The 19,400-nt window shown below is 42.2% G+C and overlaps 1 protein-coding gene across 2 annotated transcripts; it reads left to right on the top strand.

Moving 5' to 3' along the window:
- The first annotated feature begins 172 nt into the window (after positions 1-172).
- ap1ar (adaptor related protein complex 1 associated regulatory protein) lies at positions 173-15,728 on the top strand. Of its 2 annotated transcripts, none has more exons than XM_080008282.1 (10): positions 173-292; positions 1,189-1,237; positions 1,330-1,356; positions 1,468-1,493; positions 6,052-6,148; positions 6,771-6,869; positions 10,312-10,376; positions 10,604-10,677; positions 10,962-11,084; positions 14,708-15,728. In XM_080008282.1, exons 1-10 carry the CDS (start codon positions 222-224, stop codon positions 14,974-14,976), a joined length of 900 nt encoding a protein of 299 aa, XP_079864408.1. In that variant the 5' UTR covers positions 173-221; the 3' UTR covers positions 14,977-15,728. The 2 variants fall into 2 exon arrangements, with proteins under 2 accessions (XP_079864408.1, XP_079864407.1); XM_080008281.1 differs by having other exon boundaries at positions 10,306-10,376.
- The last annotated feature ends 3,672 nt before the right edge of the window (positions 15,729-19,400 follow it).

Here is a 19,400-nt window from a genome sequence, read left to right as displayed (position 1 = left end):
AACTGTAATGTGGAAAGTGCTCTGCGGGTGACGCTGTTGCTTCACCACGCAACGAAGAAGCCGCAGAAGAAGAAGCGGGCGGCAGCAACAGGAGCGGCGGCGGCGGCGGCGGCGGCGGTCGGGGGCGGAAGCGGGGAAGCAGGAGAAGGTAGTTCCATTTGAGGGACGCGGCCCGGCTGTTCTCCACAGGCAGCGGGAGAAGAGCTCCGTCCGACAATGCGATGGGTAACTGCTGGGCATACTGTGCTGGGCTCTTCGGAAGAGAAGCCAGCAGGATCCAGAGAGGAGGCGGGTAAGTGAAAGCAGGTCTGTGTTGGGTTCAAGGGGGGGGGGACAAGAAATGCATCAGGAAGCCTCCCAGCTCGTTGGGACCATATGTGCGTCTGGACCCCACCCCACCCCGCACACAGTACACACACACAGTACACACACAATAGGAGCAGTAGTGGTTCCCTTACTGCTTAGGGCTGGCCTTCATCGTACTAGTTATACACGGCAACACTGAATTGTGGTTGTGTGTGTAACTTGTTCCTTTTTCCCAGCTAACTAGTCAGGCGTCCACACGTGGGAACTGCTCCTCGAAGCAGTGGGTTTGGTGACATTAACACTCACAAAGACAGGAATAGAAGCTATCAAAGGCGTGAGTCTCTGCCCGGCTGGGAGTGGAGCTGTCACAACCAGTACACGTATCGCCTGATCGCGATTATTTGACCAGATCGCGATTTCATTCTAGAATCGTGATATTCTGTTTCCATCCAAATGTAAGCGTGATGGTTTTTTTTTTTAAAACAATCTGGATAATAAAAAAATAAAGATTAAAAAAATAATAATAATAGACCTTATTAGGCTTAATCGGGTTGAGGCAAATTAACGGTTTACCCCACATTTAATGTTCTAATCTTTTTAAGATTGGAACATTAGATTAACATCTTATTACAAATGAATGGCTGTTTTGCAATAGGTAGACATTTATTCTTTAATGTTTTATCTTATGCCACAACATGGCGATATAAAATGAACAAAGAAAGACAATGCAACTGTCAATCTGAATTATTCGTATGATAATTGTCAACTAAAATATTAAGTTTAATTAATAAAGGAAGATGACACTTTGGGGCTTAGATTTTGCAGAATTGGAGAAATGCTGAGATAATGGTTATCTCTTGTATGTTCCTCATTGCATCACAGGTCAAAATATTTCAGAAGCTGTACGACTGGGGAGCACTACACCATAGAGGTAGTAACTACTCTACTTTTTCAGACTTTTACTTTCCCTGCTTAAGTCACGCACCATATCATTTTATTAATTGTAAACCCTCTATATTGCAGTTTGAAAACCTTGTGGAAAGCGACGAGGTAGGTCTGATCCAATTCCCAAACAAATAGCATTTGTATGAATTCTTTCCACTTTAACAAGTGGATACTGAAAAGCATGTTTATGTGAAATAATACATTTTTGTCTTTCAGGCTGAGAGTCCACAACCCTGCCCGAGGTATGTAACCTGTAACAGTTTGTGTTCATAACTGGAATTCATCAATTCAAAAAACAGTCATTCGGTCAAATTCAAGACTGAAATAGGGTGTTGGAAAATATGCCCAGTTGGAAAAAAAGTAGAGTAGCTTTGTTACAATTCCTTGATTACCTTAAATTCTTAAAGTCGAAAAAAATAAAGCTTCTAGTAAACTATTTTTAACTTGCATAAACAGAGAATATTTGTGATGTTCACAGGTCAGCTGGTTAAAAAAAAGAAGTACTGTTCTTAAACATTTGAGACTCAAAACTAAAGCTGCTTTCACACATGCACTCTGGATCATTAGGCCCAGACATTGTCCGTGGTTGCCCTTTCACACATGTAGCTCACAACCGGAGATTGTCTGTGTCAGCTGTGTTGACACTACCTGGAAACACTGTTACGCTGTCTGATGTAGACGAGGGGCGGAGCCTGGGTAGAGCGTGCAGGAGGCAGGACGTTTTACAGCACACCCAAGATGGTTGGCGGACGAGGCAACCGACTTGTCTTCTTTGGTGTGGATGTTTTTGGACGAAATCAATTTGTTCAACTTTCACTATCACACCAGATGAATGTGACTACAAAAAGGCAGCATTGGGTAATCCAGTTGTTAAGGCTAAGCCTTAAAATAAAAAAATTATATTATTTTAGGCAATCTGCTGAATTGCATAGATATAAAAATACAACTAGATGTTAATATTCCTTAAAGAGGCTATTATGATCCTTATTACACATGTTAATATAGGTCTCTGAGGTCCTCAAAACATGTTTTGAATTTTTGTTTTTCTGGAAAAGCCAAGCCCCTAGTTCTGAGCCAATGGGGTTTGAGCAAAAGTTCAGCGTTCTATGAGCCCATGTGGTTTGAGCTTTACTCAGGGCTCCGTTTTAATTACTCAGTGAACTCTCACGAATTCCACCTTCTCAGTACACGAAATTCTCTTTCTTTACAAATTTGAGGCGAGAAATAAGCAATCCAGTTGCTGAATCTTCACTCATAATGTGAGTGTATAACACGCGTAACAAACTTTTAAATGAGGCCTTGTAGATGAAATATTATTGGAAACATTTAAAAGTTTGTTACGACTTTGGTTGCCGTGCTGCAAGCTTGGGGGAGGCACGACACCGCACCGTGAGGCACCTGGACTCTCATAGTGGGGATTTTTTGGTTCATATAAACTTTGGGGGGGGGAAATGCATACACACACACACACCACACACACAATGAAAGCACACTATTTTATTGGTTTAGTTTGGAGAAATGTACAGCTGATCCGATAGAGCAGATGACCATATGAAGTCCGTGATGAGCTAATGTCAGCTCATGCCGAAAGTAGGCAAAACCTTTTGAAAACGGAGCGTTTAGAGCAGTCGGAAGCCTGAGCGTCTCTGCAGGATGGTCAAGTGAGTGATGGCATCTTCTGGGTTATCAGGTGGGCGCCCTCTTTCACAGATGTTTAATAGGCCCATGACACCTCCAGAGGGTTCAACAGTGAACACCGACGTCTCAAGCTCACCCCCTAGATGCCATCTACTCACTTGAGGGCCCAGGTGTTTTCCTTTCTCATCCTTTTCAGGATGCAAAGACCATTATTTTTCCCGGCTGATTCTGATAGAGGTTTTTTTTTTTTGTTGTTGTTTTTTGTTTACAAGAAAATTAGCCGATAAAGATTGCAGTGGGGGTTTTTTTTGTAGCTTTTGTAAAGCAACATTCAAAGAAGGAAAGAAGAATAAATGAATACGATTTTTGTAGGGTGAACAGGCCTTAAAGGAAAAAATATCTATATATACCATGTGAAAGGCAACAACTGCGTATTAAGCACAATGAGCAAAATAAAGATGCTATTACATGTAGCATCAGCAGTTTGTTTTAAATTATACATTTTATTTTATATTTTTGTGTACTTTATTAATCTCTTTGGGGGAAATCCGTCCTCTGCATTTACCTATCCCCAGTTTATTGTATAGTTTCAAGATTTAAAGCCAAAATTAGAAGGTGTGACTTCAGCTTTGTTTTGGGAAATTATTCTAATGCAGCTTGTGTGCATGGAGGGCAGTGGCGTCACTAGGGGGGTGTGGACTGCACCGGGTGACAGGGCAGTGACATCAAAATGACTGTCTATAATTCTTTTGTACAGTGTTTCAACAGAAAAAAAATTTATTAAAAAAAACAAACCATGTATTTTATATTTTTATATTTATAAAAATAGAAAACTTTTGCATTCACTCACAATTTATACAAATCATAGCTTCAAAAGTTAGTTTATTATACATTAGCTTTCGATTCTGCTTGAATGTACTTTTTTTAAGTACTTGTTGGTGCTCCCGAGCGTGTGTTTGCGAAGTCCTTTGAGACTGCATTGTGATAAAGGGCTATATGAATAGACTTGACTTGACTTAAATGTTGGAGAAAAAATGTCAGACAAAACAACGGACAAAATAACCAAACGTCTTGTTTCTGATCTCGTGTTAGGAGCAAAAAAAACGGCCAGTTCCGATTGATGGCCTGTGGTGCATCTCTACTTTTCAGCAGTTCTGCAAAAGGTCTTGGCCTGTCTTGGAACATGATTGTAGGTATTCCTTCTACCTTAATTGGCAAGTCAAATCAGTTTTCTTCCACCGGAGCATACAGGAAGTGGAGTACAGAGAGTGGTGGCCAGGACTGCGGCACGCCAATCCCCCCCGCCCATCTGGGCGGAGTGCTTCCCTCCACTCCCCCTCTCCCCTATTACCACCTGGTAGAGATGGAGAGGAAGATTGGTCCCTACGTAGCTCACAGACATTGGAAGAACCCCATCTACTTACCTGAAGGCCCAAATCCAGTCCTTCCTCTTCATCCCGTGCCACTGATTGTCATTTTCAGCAGTTCTGGAGAGGTCTTTGACTGCTTACTGGTGGGCTTTCCCTCACACTCCCATCTCCCAGAGTAGCTTCCTTATTGCGCTTGTCGGCCTCCTGCGCTGCATCTTCCCAGGGCATTGCGACCTTGATGATGTAAACAAGATGGAGTGATGCCGACCACAGCACAAGGTTTGGTCTGAGGTTGGTTGACGTGATCTCACCCGGGAAGTCTGCCACCATCTTCCAATCGCGTGCCCTACCTAGTCGCCCGTTGTTTGGTCTCGACGTGGCAAGTCTGGCTTGACCTTCACCATCCCAGACAAATGCTGTTGCCGGGATGAAGGGGGAGGAGGTCATTGACACTCAACCTTCGGCCTTGAGTGAGGCTGGTCTTGCAGTCCCCCAGGATGGGTTTTAGTATTGCTGTAGTCGGGGTGATGGAGCATGTGGGATGGTCTCCGTACCACTCTTTGAGATTCTTGGCACATGGAAGGACATCATAGGCAGCCTTGATGGTGAATCATGCTCCAATGTCTTGGCTTGGCTTGTCTCTATTTACCACAGCTCTTTCCAAGACATCTTTCTCTTCCCCACTCTCTCCCATCTCATCCATTGCCCTTGCCTGAGTGAGGGTCTATGCACAGCTTGCGCTTCCCTGGAAGCGCCTGGGCGGTGGGGTCTGTTCCCTCCTGCCAGCTGTCTTTCCATGCTGTCACAAGGTGCTTTCCCTAGTTGTCAGCTACCCTTTCACAGAAGTTACTGGTTCACCAGATCTGTTATATAGAACTAGATGTTAATATCCCTGAATTGCATATGTGAGATATGCTGCCTAGACCCTTCAGGATGGTCAAGTGAGTGATGGCATCTTCCGGGTTATCAAGAGGGTGCCCTCTTTCACCAATCTTTTGCGAATAGGCCCATGACACCCCTAGAGAGTTTGGCAATGAATCACGGCGTCCCGAGCTCAACCCCTATCTACTCACTTGAGGGCCCAGTTCGAGTCTTTTCTCACCCCTTTCAGAAATTCTGAAGAGGTCTTGGGCCTATCTTGGAACATGTTGGTTGAAGGGTTGCCACAATTACCGGTGTTACCTGGTGTTTGGGCATACACTGATAACTGATAATTACTTGCCCACTGTCATTTTGCTGTTATTTTTTTATAGAAATAAAAACCATTTAGCTATTTTTTGTGTATCAGTGCATATGTTCATACATCAAATTATTAAAAAAACAAAACCTAAAAAAACTTCATTTGAAAATACGACTCGCGTTATCAATACTTAGTCGGATGCTACAAGAGTGAAAGTGTCTGCTTCTGCGAGCACAGCAGAGTCACATGACACAGTCTGTGGAGTCACATTTCACTTATCACAGGAGACGAGGAGAGAAAGAATACTCTGGGAGACCTCAGATCGGGACCGGTCTCCCTCCATGCATATCTCCATGCGTAATTTGTGTCTGTGCATAACGGGGACACTCGGTGACCCACACATTTATCTAAAGATATTTATTCCCGAAAGACTTTTGCCTCAGGACCGAATAATCATATATGACAACCCATCCCTAGTATTGACGGTGGAGAAGTGATATCTGTGCATCCCTAGTTCATAATCCGCTTGAAATTACACTATAAATAGAACACATACAGACTGTGATTATAGCATCCAGAAGAGTTATAATACTGTTTGTTTCATATCCGCAGACCAGTCAATGAAGAGGAGATTAATCACCTCAGAGATCACCACTATGCTGCGATAGCAGACAAGCAGGCCGTGATAGACCAGAAGTTACAAACAGAGGTAAGGCCATTACGGTTTTGTTTTGTGTACATACAGGGACAGGGTATCTGTGGCGCATTTAAATTCTGAATCAAGTTTGAAGCCTGTTAAGGCAAAATAAATAATAAAAATCTGGATTGGTTTTTCATATTTTAATAACATTTACATTACCCCTGACAATCAGTTTTGACCATTGATACACAGGTGCAATTCAAAGTGCTTTACATGGCAATGAGGCATTTATTAAAAACAAACCAACTCAATTTCAGTTTGTGTCATCACTTTAGAATATACTGACGAAGTTAAGTTTGAATGCATTTTAGGCTTGATAGTAACAGGACTAACCTTTTGCTATAGCAGATTTCAGGCAAATTTCAAAGGTTTTCCTGAAATAATGCCGATAGCCGCAGATACCCTGACATAGTTTTGAAATTCATTATGTTCAATTGACAGTCATAAAGAAAAATAGCCACCATAATTTTTATTTTGTGTTTTTGAGCTTTTTTAATTTGCAGCATTGTTTATTTTTTCTATTTATTTAATATTTTTGTTTTCTTCTATTTATTTAATATTTTGTTTGTCTGTTCTGTTTTTGCTTTGTTTTTTTCTTGTTTGGTTTTCCTTTCTGTTATTTCTTGTTTAGTTAGCGGCACAAGAGGAGAAGTTAAGGCTAGAAGAGGAGGCTAGAAATGCCGACCAGCGTGAGGCCGCCAGGTTGGCACGAGAGCGAAAGTTGAAGGAGGTGAGGCGGTGCCGAGCGCTCCCTTCTCTTTATACCTCTGGCCCCGCTTTCCCGACAAGCATTAAACTGTCGCACTCTAGCAGAGGCGAACCCGGCTAAATCCAGCTACCACCCCCGTATAATCAATTTGGAGGACTTCTCTCATTTCATTTGGAGCAAATACGTTTAATCCAGCATGGTTTGAGATAACGGTTAGACACTTTTAATTGTAGATGACATTGAGATTAATGTATTTATATAAATTCCTATATTTATATATATTATGTATTAATATTTTAATTCATTAATGAATAAATGTATTTACTGTATATTGGTGTATATACACTGATCAGCCACAACATTAAAACCACTCACCTAATAATGTGTAGGGCCCCCTCGAGCTGCCAACCTTTGCATCAATGCCAGCATTAACTTTTTCAGTAATTTGTGCTATGGTAGCTCTTCGGTGGGCTCGGACCAGATGGGCCACGAGGGGTCGGGAAGCGCAGAGTTACTCACGAAGATACTATCACAATATGTTGCCCACGATAATGACTGTAAACAGCAATTCTGCGATACTCAATACATTGAAGGACAACTCATTTGCATTGTGGTGTCAGTTTCACAGAATTTGACAACTTAGATATAAAAATATATACAACAAGAAGATGTGATACTATCTTGAAATACATAAAATATTCAATACTCAGTTGTTAAATGAAAGATTAAAGCAATATGAGGCACGGAGGATACCTTCTTCCCTTAAACATGGTAGTGAATGGAAAAAATATTACATTCGCCCCCAGTAACTGAATTTAATTCCAATAAGTAACCAATATCATGTTTCTCACGTATAACAAGCCAAATTTCATGAACATTGGTTCAGAATTAAGTGAGTTACAGTCAATTTTGTAGAGAAGTCTGCATCTCTCAGTACACATTGTATTTGTTTACTAGCGGATCTTGACCGCTCCAATATGGCAGACACGCAGACGCATAGCGGCGACATTGGCTGTATCCACAGCTCATTCATGACATGTCGTAAAGTAGCAGCAATAGGGATGCTAATTTAAAAAAATAATAATAATTCTGACTGATAGCCGACATCATTAACCGTTATCAGACAAGATTAAAATATTAGGGCACTATCCCCAGGAAAAAAAAAAATTAAGTATTTTTTTTTTTTTATCATAAATATATTTTTATACCTGAACACAGTTCTCGTGCGCTGTCAGCTGAATAGTCAAATATTCGCATTGAACAGCCGAATCTGATTCGACTGACAATTCTGAGTCGGGTAAGTAGAAATAATTAATCAAATAATCGGGGACACACAAAAGAAATCCCCCATATGTTTAATGACTGTCCCTCCCTCTTGCGCAAAGTTGAAGTGACAAGTGGAGCAACTGAAAAGTTTTGTTTTCGAGAAGCCCTTGAACATAGGATGGAAGACAGTCAATGATAACTAAACAATGATGATTTTGTTTATATTTCATATACTCCTATAACTTTCACCAGCAAAAAAAGAAATACAAAAAAAAAAAATGCTTTGACTGCTATGAGCTAAACCCCGCGGTGACATCATATGACCGCTGTAATGGTCACAGTCCTAGTTGCACGTTTCGCCCCTATGAGTTGTATTTGAGAAAGATTGTATAGCCTATTTTTCTTTTACCATGCAACACTTTTTTTAAATTACTTTAAAAAATTTGATTTTTTTTTTTTTTTTAACTGATAGTAATAATCGGTCAAAATTCTTATTAAGTTTAAACGGTTAATTATTAACATCCCTAAGCAGCAACATAGGGCGACATACCAATCTTCAGAGTAAAACACAGAAACCATCTGTCTTGTCTATCTTCTTTTCACCGCAACTCTGCATAGAGACGGCAGTAAAAACTATATCACTGTGATGGTTACATTTTGCAATTAATCTGTGGTTCACATGCATGCCGAACCGTGGGGGGCGATCCGTACGGATAATCTATGTTCCCTTACAGTTTAGAGCGCCACTATGTTTTTTTTGATAAAAAAGATCTATTTGGCTCCAGTGTATCGATAATGTATCGCAAGAGGAAGTATTGCAATATATTCCTGCATCGATATTTTATCCCACCCATACTCCCCACGCGCACCAATGAGCCTTGAGCACCCATGACCCTGTTGCCGGTTCACCAGTTGTCCTTGGACCACTTTTGGTAGGTACTAACCTATTTTATTTCAATTAGAGGTGGGATCGATCCAGTATCGGGTGTCGATACTGAGGTCACTCACTCATCTGATAACGGACTGACGTCGCAGATCCAAATTTCATTCCATGGTCTGCCTCCTCGAGAATTCACCTCGGCAAATAATTAACCTGTAAAGCGCAATTCAAAAATAGGAACTGGCAGTTGGAGTTGGGCAAACCATCACCGATTGAAGCAGCTATTAAGCTGTGTTGGTCTTCAAAATAAGACCTGATTCCAACAAATATATGCGCCACCATAGTATTCTAGGGGTGTCGTATTCGTGCAGTGCCACACTGAAACAAATCTCCGGATGAGGATTAAAAACTACACAGATACATCCTCCGGTTTGCTGGCTTGCGTCCGGTTTAAAACCTGAGCGTTGACCACCAGCCATTGACACCGCAGTGACTGCTCAGGCCCTTTTCTGCGATACGTCAACATCGCCACCATATTGGAACAAGCAGGACTGGCCTGTAAACAAATACAATTAACAGGGGAGCTGCTGTTTTTCTGGATAAAAAGCAATATAACGTTTACATTTCTCAACCGATTTCAATAAGTCTTTTTTATATGCAAGGGTTTACTCCGCATTCAAATATTTGCTCTGGTATCGGTATCGGAAAATATGTATATGGATCGGAACTGAAAAGTTGATTGCTATATCTCTAGTTTTAATAAATAAAAATCACAGTGAAAATAGATTTGTTTTGCGTGTCCTTGAAGTTGAAAAAATATTCTGCAAAGTACTTGAAAGTCCTTAAATTTAATTTTGTAATGCCAGAATGAACCCTGTAACAGCGTTATTTCAATATATTGCACGGCGGATATGAAGGAATGAATAAATAACCTAACAGCTGAAACCAGCCGGCAAAAACATACAGGAATGTCTTTCCAACCGGCAGGAACGTACGTAAAACCTACTGAAAGACACGAGGTAGAGTGACTTACAGTTTATTGCAGTATTAGTCTAGTAGAGCCATACCAAAGTCCCCCGCACAGTCCTATTGACCTTTAAAGCTTATCAGGTAATGAGACCAAATAACAAAATTTGCTGCATGGCACGGAGGTTTCCTAATTATTTGCATGCCCACACCGCACTGCTTTTATTGCACACTACCCTTCATTTTTCTGTACGTGTTACCCGGATACAGTAGTGGAAAAAGCTCCTGATAATGCCATCATGAAATTTCTGATTTTTTTTTTTTTCCATTTTTTCAATTTTCAAGCTACAGGCATCACAACGGAGGAGGGGTAGAGCCGATGGCGCTGTCGCTGTGGGTGAAACTCAGCAAAGGAAGTAAGTTCTGCAAAGGACATCGGTGTTTGCCCCGAAAGAGGGAGAGGAACGACTGCAACAGCTAGATTATTTCTGCAAATATGGATTGTTGTTGTTTCCCAACGAGCCGGCTTGAGGCGTTTGGACATTATATCCTCATCAAGCGTTTTTTCTTCATTATCTTTCAAATCCTCAGCTATTCCCTCCTCACAATGTTTCTATGACTGCACTGTTGTTGCCCACCCTAGACAGGCCCATGGAGAAGATTTTGACGTCTACTTCCAGAACGTGAAGGCCCAGTCGGAAGCATTCCGCAGCAGCAGTGAGTGGGACCTTCACAGCTTTTATTACTTGTCTACAATATTCATGTTTATACACACAGCATGTGTTGGTGTGTATACATAGTTCCAATTGTCATATGTATTCTTAATTTTTGTTCTTCATTTTCTTTCTTTGTCTTTGAAAGCTGCACAAAGCCTACTTCTGCTACTGAAATTACTTGGAAGAGTTTTTTTACATCAGTCATTTTTGTGAATTTCACTATCCACCTTAATGCGGGGTTAACCTATATTTATTTACTTTCCTTTTTCTCTATTTCCCTGTCAGGGCTGTCATCCGAGACAAACGTGGTCACTCCCAACACGGAGTACAGCTGGGATTTCACCACCAAGACCCGCTCCACCAATGATGACGGCACATCACTGGACCTCGAGTGGGAGGATGAGGAGGGTAGGCGTTTCCCAGAATGTAAAGGGTCAAGGCTTCAGGGAAAGGATTCTCCCAATTGATGGAAAACATTAAATGTTGCCTAAAATCCATATTCAAATCCATATCCAGTATATGGCGGTTAACATGATTTATGGTCGTTGCTATAAGAAAATCTTCTGAAGAAGTATGGAATCAATTTAGTGAATATGAAAGCTGTAAAACATGCAAAGTCTGAAGTGATTTTGTTTTGGGGGTGTATAAATTGTTTCTATTTGCATTCAATAAAAAATGTATTATATACATTAAAGGCAACTTGCAGGTTGGTATACCCAGTGAATTAATATGTGGGGAAATTATGTTACAATTAAATGTAAGAATTATCTTTTTTTTTTTTTATGCAGAATTACAGCTGGACTAATTTTTTTTTAATTTAAATTTTTTTTAATGCAATTAGCCACGCCCACCTACAAATCTGACTGCAGGAGTCTCTGCCCACTGGTAGGGGTTTAGGGGCACCGCACTCCAGTGGGTTGTCTCCCGATTAGGGGCCTTTCTGTGTGGAGTTTGCATGTTCTCCCCATGGGGTTTCCTCCAGGTAACATCAGTAAGGACCCCCACCAAAAACATGCAGAACATCATCTGACCAGCGATGGACACTTGTAATTGGTCCCCAGGCGCGTCGCTGTATGCTGCCCACTGCTCCTGGCTGCCTCCCGGAGGAAGGAAAAACCAGGATGGCTTAAAAGCAGAGAAAGTTTCACCGGCCATCATTCAAGCATGTGTGGATGTTGGTCGCCGTCTCCGCATGGGCACATGTGTTGTGGTCTGTGCCGTGTGATGAATAAAGAATCTTCTAATCTTTAGGGAGGGAGACGGCATCTTTCTGGCCATGGGTTGCCACATGGCGAGATTTATGACACTGAACAAAAAGGCTCGCTGGCCAAAGGATAATGATATCAATAATGCTCAGATTCGGCGCAGGAGGAATGACGTTCTGCTCTGGCTCGTGGTCGGCTGACAAGCCTTTGCGCCAATCTCTAAGACAGATAAACATTTAAGAAAGCTCCCTGCCCCGGATCGAACCAATCAGTGCCGCGCAGGCACTGATTCAGCCGACTCGGGTTAGCGGTGCGGTCGTGGAAGCCATGCTACAGTCTGCAGCCGCTGCTTAACCACGCCCCCTCCGCCACATATCCCCACCGCCCAACTTAGGCCGGGGAGCCAGGGCCGTCCGGCCGATAGCTGACACCCGGATCTGGAGCACCCTTTTGAGTTAAGACAAGTTTTTGAGTCGGACAAGGGGCTGGTTAGCTCTGAAAAGTCGGGTACAAACCTATTATAGTAGCTGGCAAAGAACTGCCTCCCCTCCTTCTTGGTCTAGGGTCTCGGCGTGTTGGCGACCGCAGCGGTTTTATGAAGCTGGGGTTGGACCAGGCCTTCACCCAAGTGGTACCCCAGATACCGTACCTTCCTCTGTCCAACGGCGCAGTTCTTTGAGTTGAGGGTGAGCCCCACCCGCCTCAGGGACTCAACACTGCACCCACATGCTGCATATGCCCCTCCCAGGTGTTGCTGTGAATGATTACATCATCTTGCTAGGCATGAGTCTCTGAAAGGTGGCTGGGGCACCGAACAACTTTTTCCCAGGACTCCTGAGACAAGGGAATCTGCTAGAAGCCCTTGGTTAAATCCAGTGTTGTGAAAAAACAAGCCGTACCTACCGGTTGAGAAGTTCATCGACCCAGGGCAGGCATCCTAATTCCGCCTCCACGATCTTGTGTTTATGTTCGGGCAGGCAATACGGCCGAGAGCGCACCTTCACTCCCAGGGTAGTCTCCACATGGTGGTGTATGAGGGATATGAGGCCTGGTCGGGAGGAAAAAACATCAGAGATGCACCGCTGAAGTGTAACCACATCCGCTCTCTGGGACAGAGAGAGATGGTCACTAAACAGGGCCGTGGTATGATGGGCTGCTTTTGGAACCTCCAGCCCCATCTCATCCCCCTCAATAACCGGTGTGGCCAGAGCCACGTACGCCCCCTCCCTGGGGAACCTCCCGCACCGCAAACAGGGAGTCCAACTACTTGTCCCAATTACGGCTATCATCATGGAGAAACTTCATCATGGAGAAACTTCATCATGGAGAAACTTCAGAATCATGTTTATTCGCATTTTATTAAAGCGCTCTACCACACCGTCGGTCTGGGGATGGTAAACACTGAACGTCCGAATTGAGACGCCCAGTAACTCGTTTAGTTGCTGAAGTGACATAAACTCACATCTCCCTACCGACCTTGAACGCAATCCCCTAGCCTCTCTCATCCACGTGTCAAACCCTGGTCAATCCATGCACAAAATCAAGGCGTGCAACAGGTGGGAACTAACGGCAGCCTGTACCCTATGCTTTTCCGCCTTTTAACGAGTTTCGAGCCAGACAGATTTCTCCCAAAGACGCTTCCACCAAAGACCCGGGTCGAACCAGGCGTCGCTGGACCATCATCTGTGAACAGCCCGAGTCTGGCAAAGCCCGATGTCTGCCCCCTTATAACCTTACCGGTACTTGGTAGGCCCCTTCAGCCGACTCGGGGCAGTTGTGTGGTCACGGGGAAGGAAGCCATGTCTGCTTAACTACGCCCCTTGGTCCACCACACTGACGTTAGACCTGAACTTGAAGGTGACATCACAGGGGGGAGACGGGACAGAGCTAGAGCTACATTGAATGGAAACTTGGCGAGTAGAAGAGATGCGGAGAGACACTGTGTGTTTTTGTTTTAGACTTAGATTCCCCATTTCCCAGTTTCCTACTTGTATAAAATGAAAACGTTAACCTCAGTTTCCGTAAACATCCACTTTAGACGTATTTGTTTTCCTTTGTCTCCTACTTGAACAAAGCAAAATAAAACCGCAGTGTCACCCTCTTCTCTCTGTACCCTGGTCTTAGTTGGTATTTATTTTAATAGTAAATCCTCAACACAGTACTTCACCATCCTAAATAGCTGTGAAACTAGCTAAGTGACTGCCCTACAACTGCACTGTGGCAGAGAGACGACAACTCCACCTTGCAAGATGTAAACAAAAAAATATATATATAAAAATATATATTTTTTTTACTAACAAACTTAAAACATATATATATATATATAGTATTAGCCCTTTCTGCCTCTTTAAAAGGTTTAGAGGAAAAAAAAAACAAAAAAAAAAAACATCTCCATAAACCCAAGATTAATTTAAAAGTTGCTCTTTTAAGGTTGTTTCTGCTCCGGGTGATCTTGGGAAACCAACTTGAATTTGGTTGCCTTCCTTTGCACTATGAAGAACATAGCATATGCACCAATGGATACAACGTTCTTATATTGAGCTGAAACCAGCCTCAAATGGGTCGTGGAAAAAAAAAATGGTGGAAAATCTGTTCAGAAAGAAAAATTCCACCACAGGGCTTTGAACACAACCCAGAGATAAAAGGAATTTGTGAAATCTGCTCAATCAGGGCACAGCTGGACCAAAAACCTGGCAGGACTTTTACTTTCTTGACCTGGATTTTTCCTCCTCTGGTGGGGTTAAAACAAATGAAGCCCTGCAACCCTTTGAGACTCCCTTGGCCTCTTACTACGAACGAAACTTTTACCAGTCTTTTGTCTCGCAGGGATGAACCGCTCGGTTCCAGCCTGGGAGAGGTCCCGGACAGAGGAGGACATCCTGCGAGCGGCGCTGCGCCCCGAGGAGAGGCACGCGCACAGCGGCCCGCCCTCCGCCTCCGAGGACTCTGCGACGGCGCTGGAGTGGGAGAACGACTTTGTGAACGCGCACGCGGACGACAACGGGGACTCCGAGTTTGAGGGTTTCGTCAACCCCGTCCTCGACACCCCCTCCGAGGCGGACGGTAGATTCCGTTCAGACGCGCAGGGCAGATAGTGTCCGCCGTCGACAATGTGCGTTCAGCGTCCGCTCAACATCCCGCCAGCTTCTTTTATTTTTATTTTTTTTGCGCCTTGAGTTGAAAATTGCATCGTATACTTTTCATGAACTTTGCATTCAAACGGTTTGAGGGGAGAGAGTCTGCCGGGGTTGCGTAGCTCACTGCAAACACGACCAATGTAGTGAAGGTCGGCTCTTACACGGTTAGTTTTTTTTAAGTGCCTTCATTTAATTCATCAGCCTACGATTTTATGCATTCTAACATAACAAATCAAAAGCCTAAAAGCCGAAACAAGCCTCTGCGAAGATGAACGTCAACCAAGGGGTTTCTGAGTAACATATGGGTAGGCGTTATCAATATGATAAGTATTGGTTGAGCAGGGAACTGTACTGAAAATGTTGTCTACATTTCCTGTACGTTCTGGTTTGGTTAAAAAAATATATATGCCACTGCCCCTCCAGTCCATATGTTAACATTACACAAACATATGTTAGTTTGGAGGACTGTGTTCCAGGGTTTACGTGTTACCAGGCAGATACTTTAGGGAGAGTAGTTTACACCAGTGTTTTTCAACCACTGTGCCATGGCACACATCCAACATTTTCAAAATCCACTTAAAACTATGATAATCCAAATTGGCTCATGTGTCACGAGTTCAAAACTGCAAGGCTGCACTAATTCGTCAGATCCAGCCCAGTTACCAGCTCTGAAAAATTTAAATGTTATTAGGCCATAATAAAACTGTGTGTGTGTGTGTGTGTGTGTGTGTGTGTGTGTGTGTGTGTGTGTGTGTGTGTGTGTGTGTGTGTGTGTGTGTGTGTGTGTGTGTGTGTGTGTGTGTGTGTGTGTGTGTGTGTGTGTGTGTGTGTGAGATAGAGGTGTGCTGTGGCCTTATTTCAATGTAAAGAGTCTGCTATGGCAGAAAAAAGGTTGGGGAAACACTGGTCTACGCTATAGTCTGGAGAGTATGGCCTGAGTTGAACGAGCCAGTGGACAGTTGGTAAAAAAGCAAGTCGACCTGTGTGATTGGCATCAAATCTTATAAATGGATCAGTATTGATAAGAATAGCCACGCACTCAGCTGCGATAAGTATATCCACAATAATAGCATCCACGTTACGATATGGTGACGTTATTTCCCCGAGTCTAATTTGGCCTTGTGTGCTCTCTTACGAGTCTGAGACTTGCTCAACTCAATTACGTTGCAGAACGGGAACAGTAGCTCTGTGCAGCATCGCCGTAGGAAGCTGCAGAGGTGTCAAGCTGAAACTTCACTGGATATTTAGTTTGAAATCACTTGAAATAATAGTGATTTTTTTTTTTTTTTTATCTATGTTGTTTCTCATGAATAGGCACAAAGCCAATAATAAATCTCCATCCACAAACAAGCACATTCGGAGTCACACTTCAGAGGAGATGGGGCTTTGGTGATTACAACTGCCTGTTCTTGTTATATTGATTCTAATGGTAGCTAGGGTAATTTTGTTTTTCTAATGTAAATTTGCAGCTTATGAAAGGGAACAGCCGAGATGCGACAATCGGATACTAAAGCAGTTGAGAGCAAAAATGGAAAATGGCGGGATTTTCCTTTTTCTGTCATTTGGTTCGTTACGTCTAATTGAGATCCCGTCTTGTAAATAACACTGTTTTTCCTGGTTGGTCGTAGACTTTTCAGAAACATCACAAAAGCAAACCACTGTTATGCAGCATGTTCATTTATCATATTTATTACCCAAAGAAGGTATGCTTTCTTTTCGCTGGTACATTTGGGTCCAGCACTGAAAAAAGTGAGTTGAATGGTGTCACTTCTTTTGGTCACGAGGAGACTTTCAAACTGTAAGGGCCCGCTTACGTTTTTGCTGCACAAAATATAAAAATCCTTTTTTTTTTTTTTTTTTTTTTTTTTTTTCGTTTTTGTCAAGCTGGGTTACATCCAATTTTTACGTCCAAAATCAAAAAGGTACATTCTTTGCAAATACCTGTCATTTTCTATACCTCCTCTGCAATGTATTTCTTTTGATTTTCACCAAATGAATCATACCACTTTTTAAAAGTGTGCTTATAAAATTATAATTTGGAAATCATGTTTTTAATTTTTTTTTCTCAATTGTAAGCTGTACCTTACATTCCTTGTCATAGCTATATGTGATGGACAGAAAAAGTTAACATCACAATAAAATGAATTAAAGGTTCTTCGGTGTCACAGGCCGTACAGTTGGACTGTAATGGTGTGAGATGAGAAATGCTGCTTTGATTTTGTATGTGAAAGTGCTGCAGGGATGGCATATTTGACCAAAAGCCAATGGGATTTTTCCATTGGATTTTGGATTATTGCAGAAAATAAGATATGTGGCAAACAAGACTTTTGAAAGACACATAAAAGCTTCAAACTTTACAAGTGGGGTATTTATTGACGTATTTTATGTCCTGAAAATCTCTTAAGCTTGTGTTAACCACATACCTTATTTCAGGCGTCTAACCAAAAACCCATTCAAAAATCCCATTGACTTCAGGATGAGGGAACCGGAAGTGTGAAAATGCACAAATTTCCGGGTTTTAGGACTCATTCCAGCAGCACTATTAGCATTGAACCAAAAAAGTCCTTACCGTGACGTTAACATCTCTCTTTACTGGAAGGTTGCCTGTATTTCCATCAATTCTAAATTCATATTTCATCTTTATCTTCCTTTTAAGATGAACTCTTCTTGCCCCAATTTTGATGGACAAGCAAAATCCATATTTATTACTGAAGTGAAATATGACTTCAAGGCGACTTATTATGCTCCTTTTTACACATGTTCATATAGGTCTTTGAGGTCCCCAAAACATGTTTTTGAAGTTGATTGCTGAAAATTCACACAGATTATACATTCAAGCCGTTGTGACATGCCTCTAACCCCGGACTGTTCCGACAAACGGGCTGTTTCAGTGTGTGTAGCTTTAATAGTGAATGAGCAGCCAAGCCCCTAGTTGTGTGAGCCAATGGGGTTTGAGCACAGGTTCCGGGTTCTGTCAGCAAATGGGAGCTTTACTCCGGGCTCTGTTTTATTTACTCTGTAAACTCTCACGGAATTCACCTTATCGCTCTACTAAAATCTGTTTCTGAACAAATTTGAGGCAAGAAATGAGTCTTCACTCAAAATAGATCTACAAGGCCTCATTTAAAACTGAGTTCCAACTTTGGTTGCCGTTCTCCAGACTTGTGGGAGGCACGACGCCGCACTGGGACTCTCGCTATTTTTTGTTTCGTATAAACGTTGGGAAATAAAATAACATAAATAAATACATCTACAATAAAACACAGTTTTTATTGGTTTTGTTTGGAGAAACGCATAGTGGAGCTGCTGGAGCAGATGACCGTATAGAGAAATCTGTGACGAGCTGATGTCAGCTTGTGCAGAAAGTAGAAAAAAAACCTTTGAAAACAGCGTTCAGATCGATCTGAAGCCTCAGCGTTTTGCTCACACGATTACGTTCTCATTAGTTTATCTCATTATTTGACTCTTTGGCCACGTCTAATATGAACATCTGACATTGTAACATATATTACAGAAAATAAGGGAAAGCATAATAGATCCCCTTTAAAAGTGCAGTGTGTAGAATGTACTGAACACACTTGGCAGAATTTGAATATAATATTCCTAAGTATGTTTATGTGTATCATCCCATGAAAAAAATATTTGTTTTGTTGGCATTACCCTAGAATGAGACGTTTTTATCTACACAGGGAGCGGGTACACTTAACGGAGACCGCCATGTTGCAAGGCCATTTTTCTTCTACAGTAGCCCAGAACGGACAAACCGAACACCGGCTCAAGAGGGGGACTTTCTCGTTTATCACGAGTTTGGTAGCCACTGTCTCTTCCACGGAGGCCGCCATGTTGGGGAGGGGTATTCAGCTGGTGGTGATCTGCAACCTTGCTGCTAGATGCCACTAACTTCCGCACACTGCACCTCGAAGTCATCATTGTTCAGTTATTTTCAGCGGTATGCTGTAGCGGTATTCAATTTGGGAGATGGGGCTACCTCAAAATATTTCCATCACTACTGTACCCGATGCATCTCAGTATAAAGCATTGCAATGCTACGGGGTTGAATTCCAATGGTTTTCATTTTTTTTATTGTACTCTAAAGCTGTCACCAAAGCATTTTAATTGGGGTTGGTAGTCATTTTTAAAGACAACAAACTCAGACCCTCTTATATGTTGTCAGTCAAATTGAGCCCAAATTGAAGTTTTAAAGTTTTATTTTATTTTTTTATTGTGAAACCTTTTATGCTGATTAGATGTGTTTGGGCATTAGTTAAAAAGTGTAAAACTAATAAAAATAAAAGGAAAATAAATGTTTGTAAAAGTTAAATTGTTATAAACTTTGTTCGTGGACGGACTAATCGTTACCGAGGAAATCACAGACATATACT

Source organism: Zeus faber, assembly GCF_960531495.2.
Source record: "Zeus faber genome assembly, chromosome: 10".
In the NCBI taxonomy this organism is placed as follows: Eukaryota; Metazoa; Chordata; class Actinopteri; order Zeiformes; family Zeidae; genus Zeus; species Zeus faber.
The sequence above is the reverse complement of the archived record's forward strand: the minus strand, read 5'-3'. Positions and strand labels throughout refer to the sequence as shown.

Excerpts from the sequence above, each read along its gene's own strand:
- ap1ar (XM_080008281.1), top strand. The coding sequence starts at position 222 with ATGGGTAACTGCTGGGCATACTGTGCTGGGCTCTTCGGAAGAGAAGCC. Across the intron at positions 293-1,188 it reads AGGATCCAGAGAGGAGGCGG|GTCAAAATATTTCAGAAGCT; the intron begins GTAAGTGAAAGC and ends ATTGCATCACAG. Across the intron at positions 6,149-6,770 it reads ACCAGAAGTTACAAACAGAG|TTAGCGGCACAAGAGGAGAA; the intron begins GTAAGGCCATTA and ends TTTCTTGTTTAG.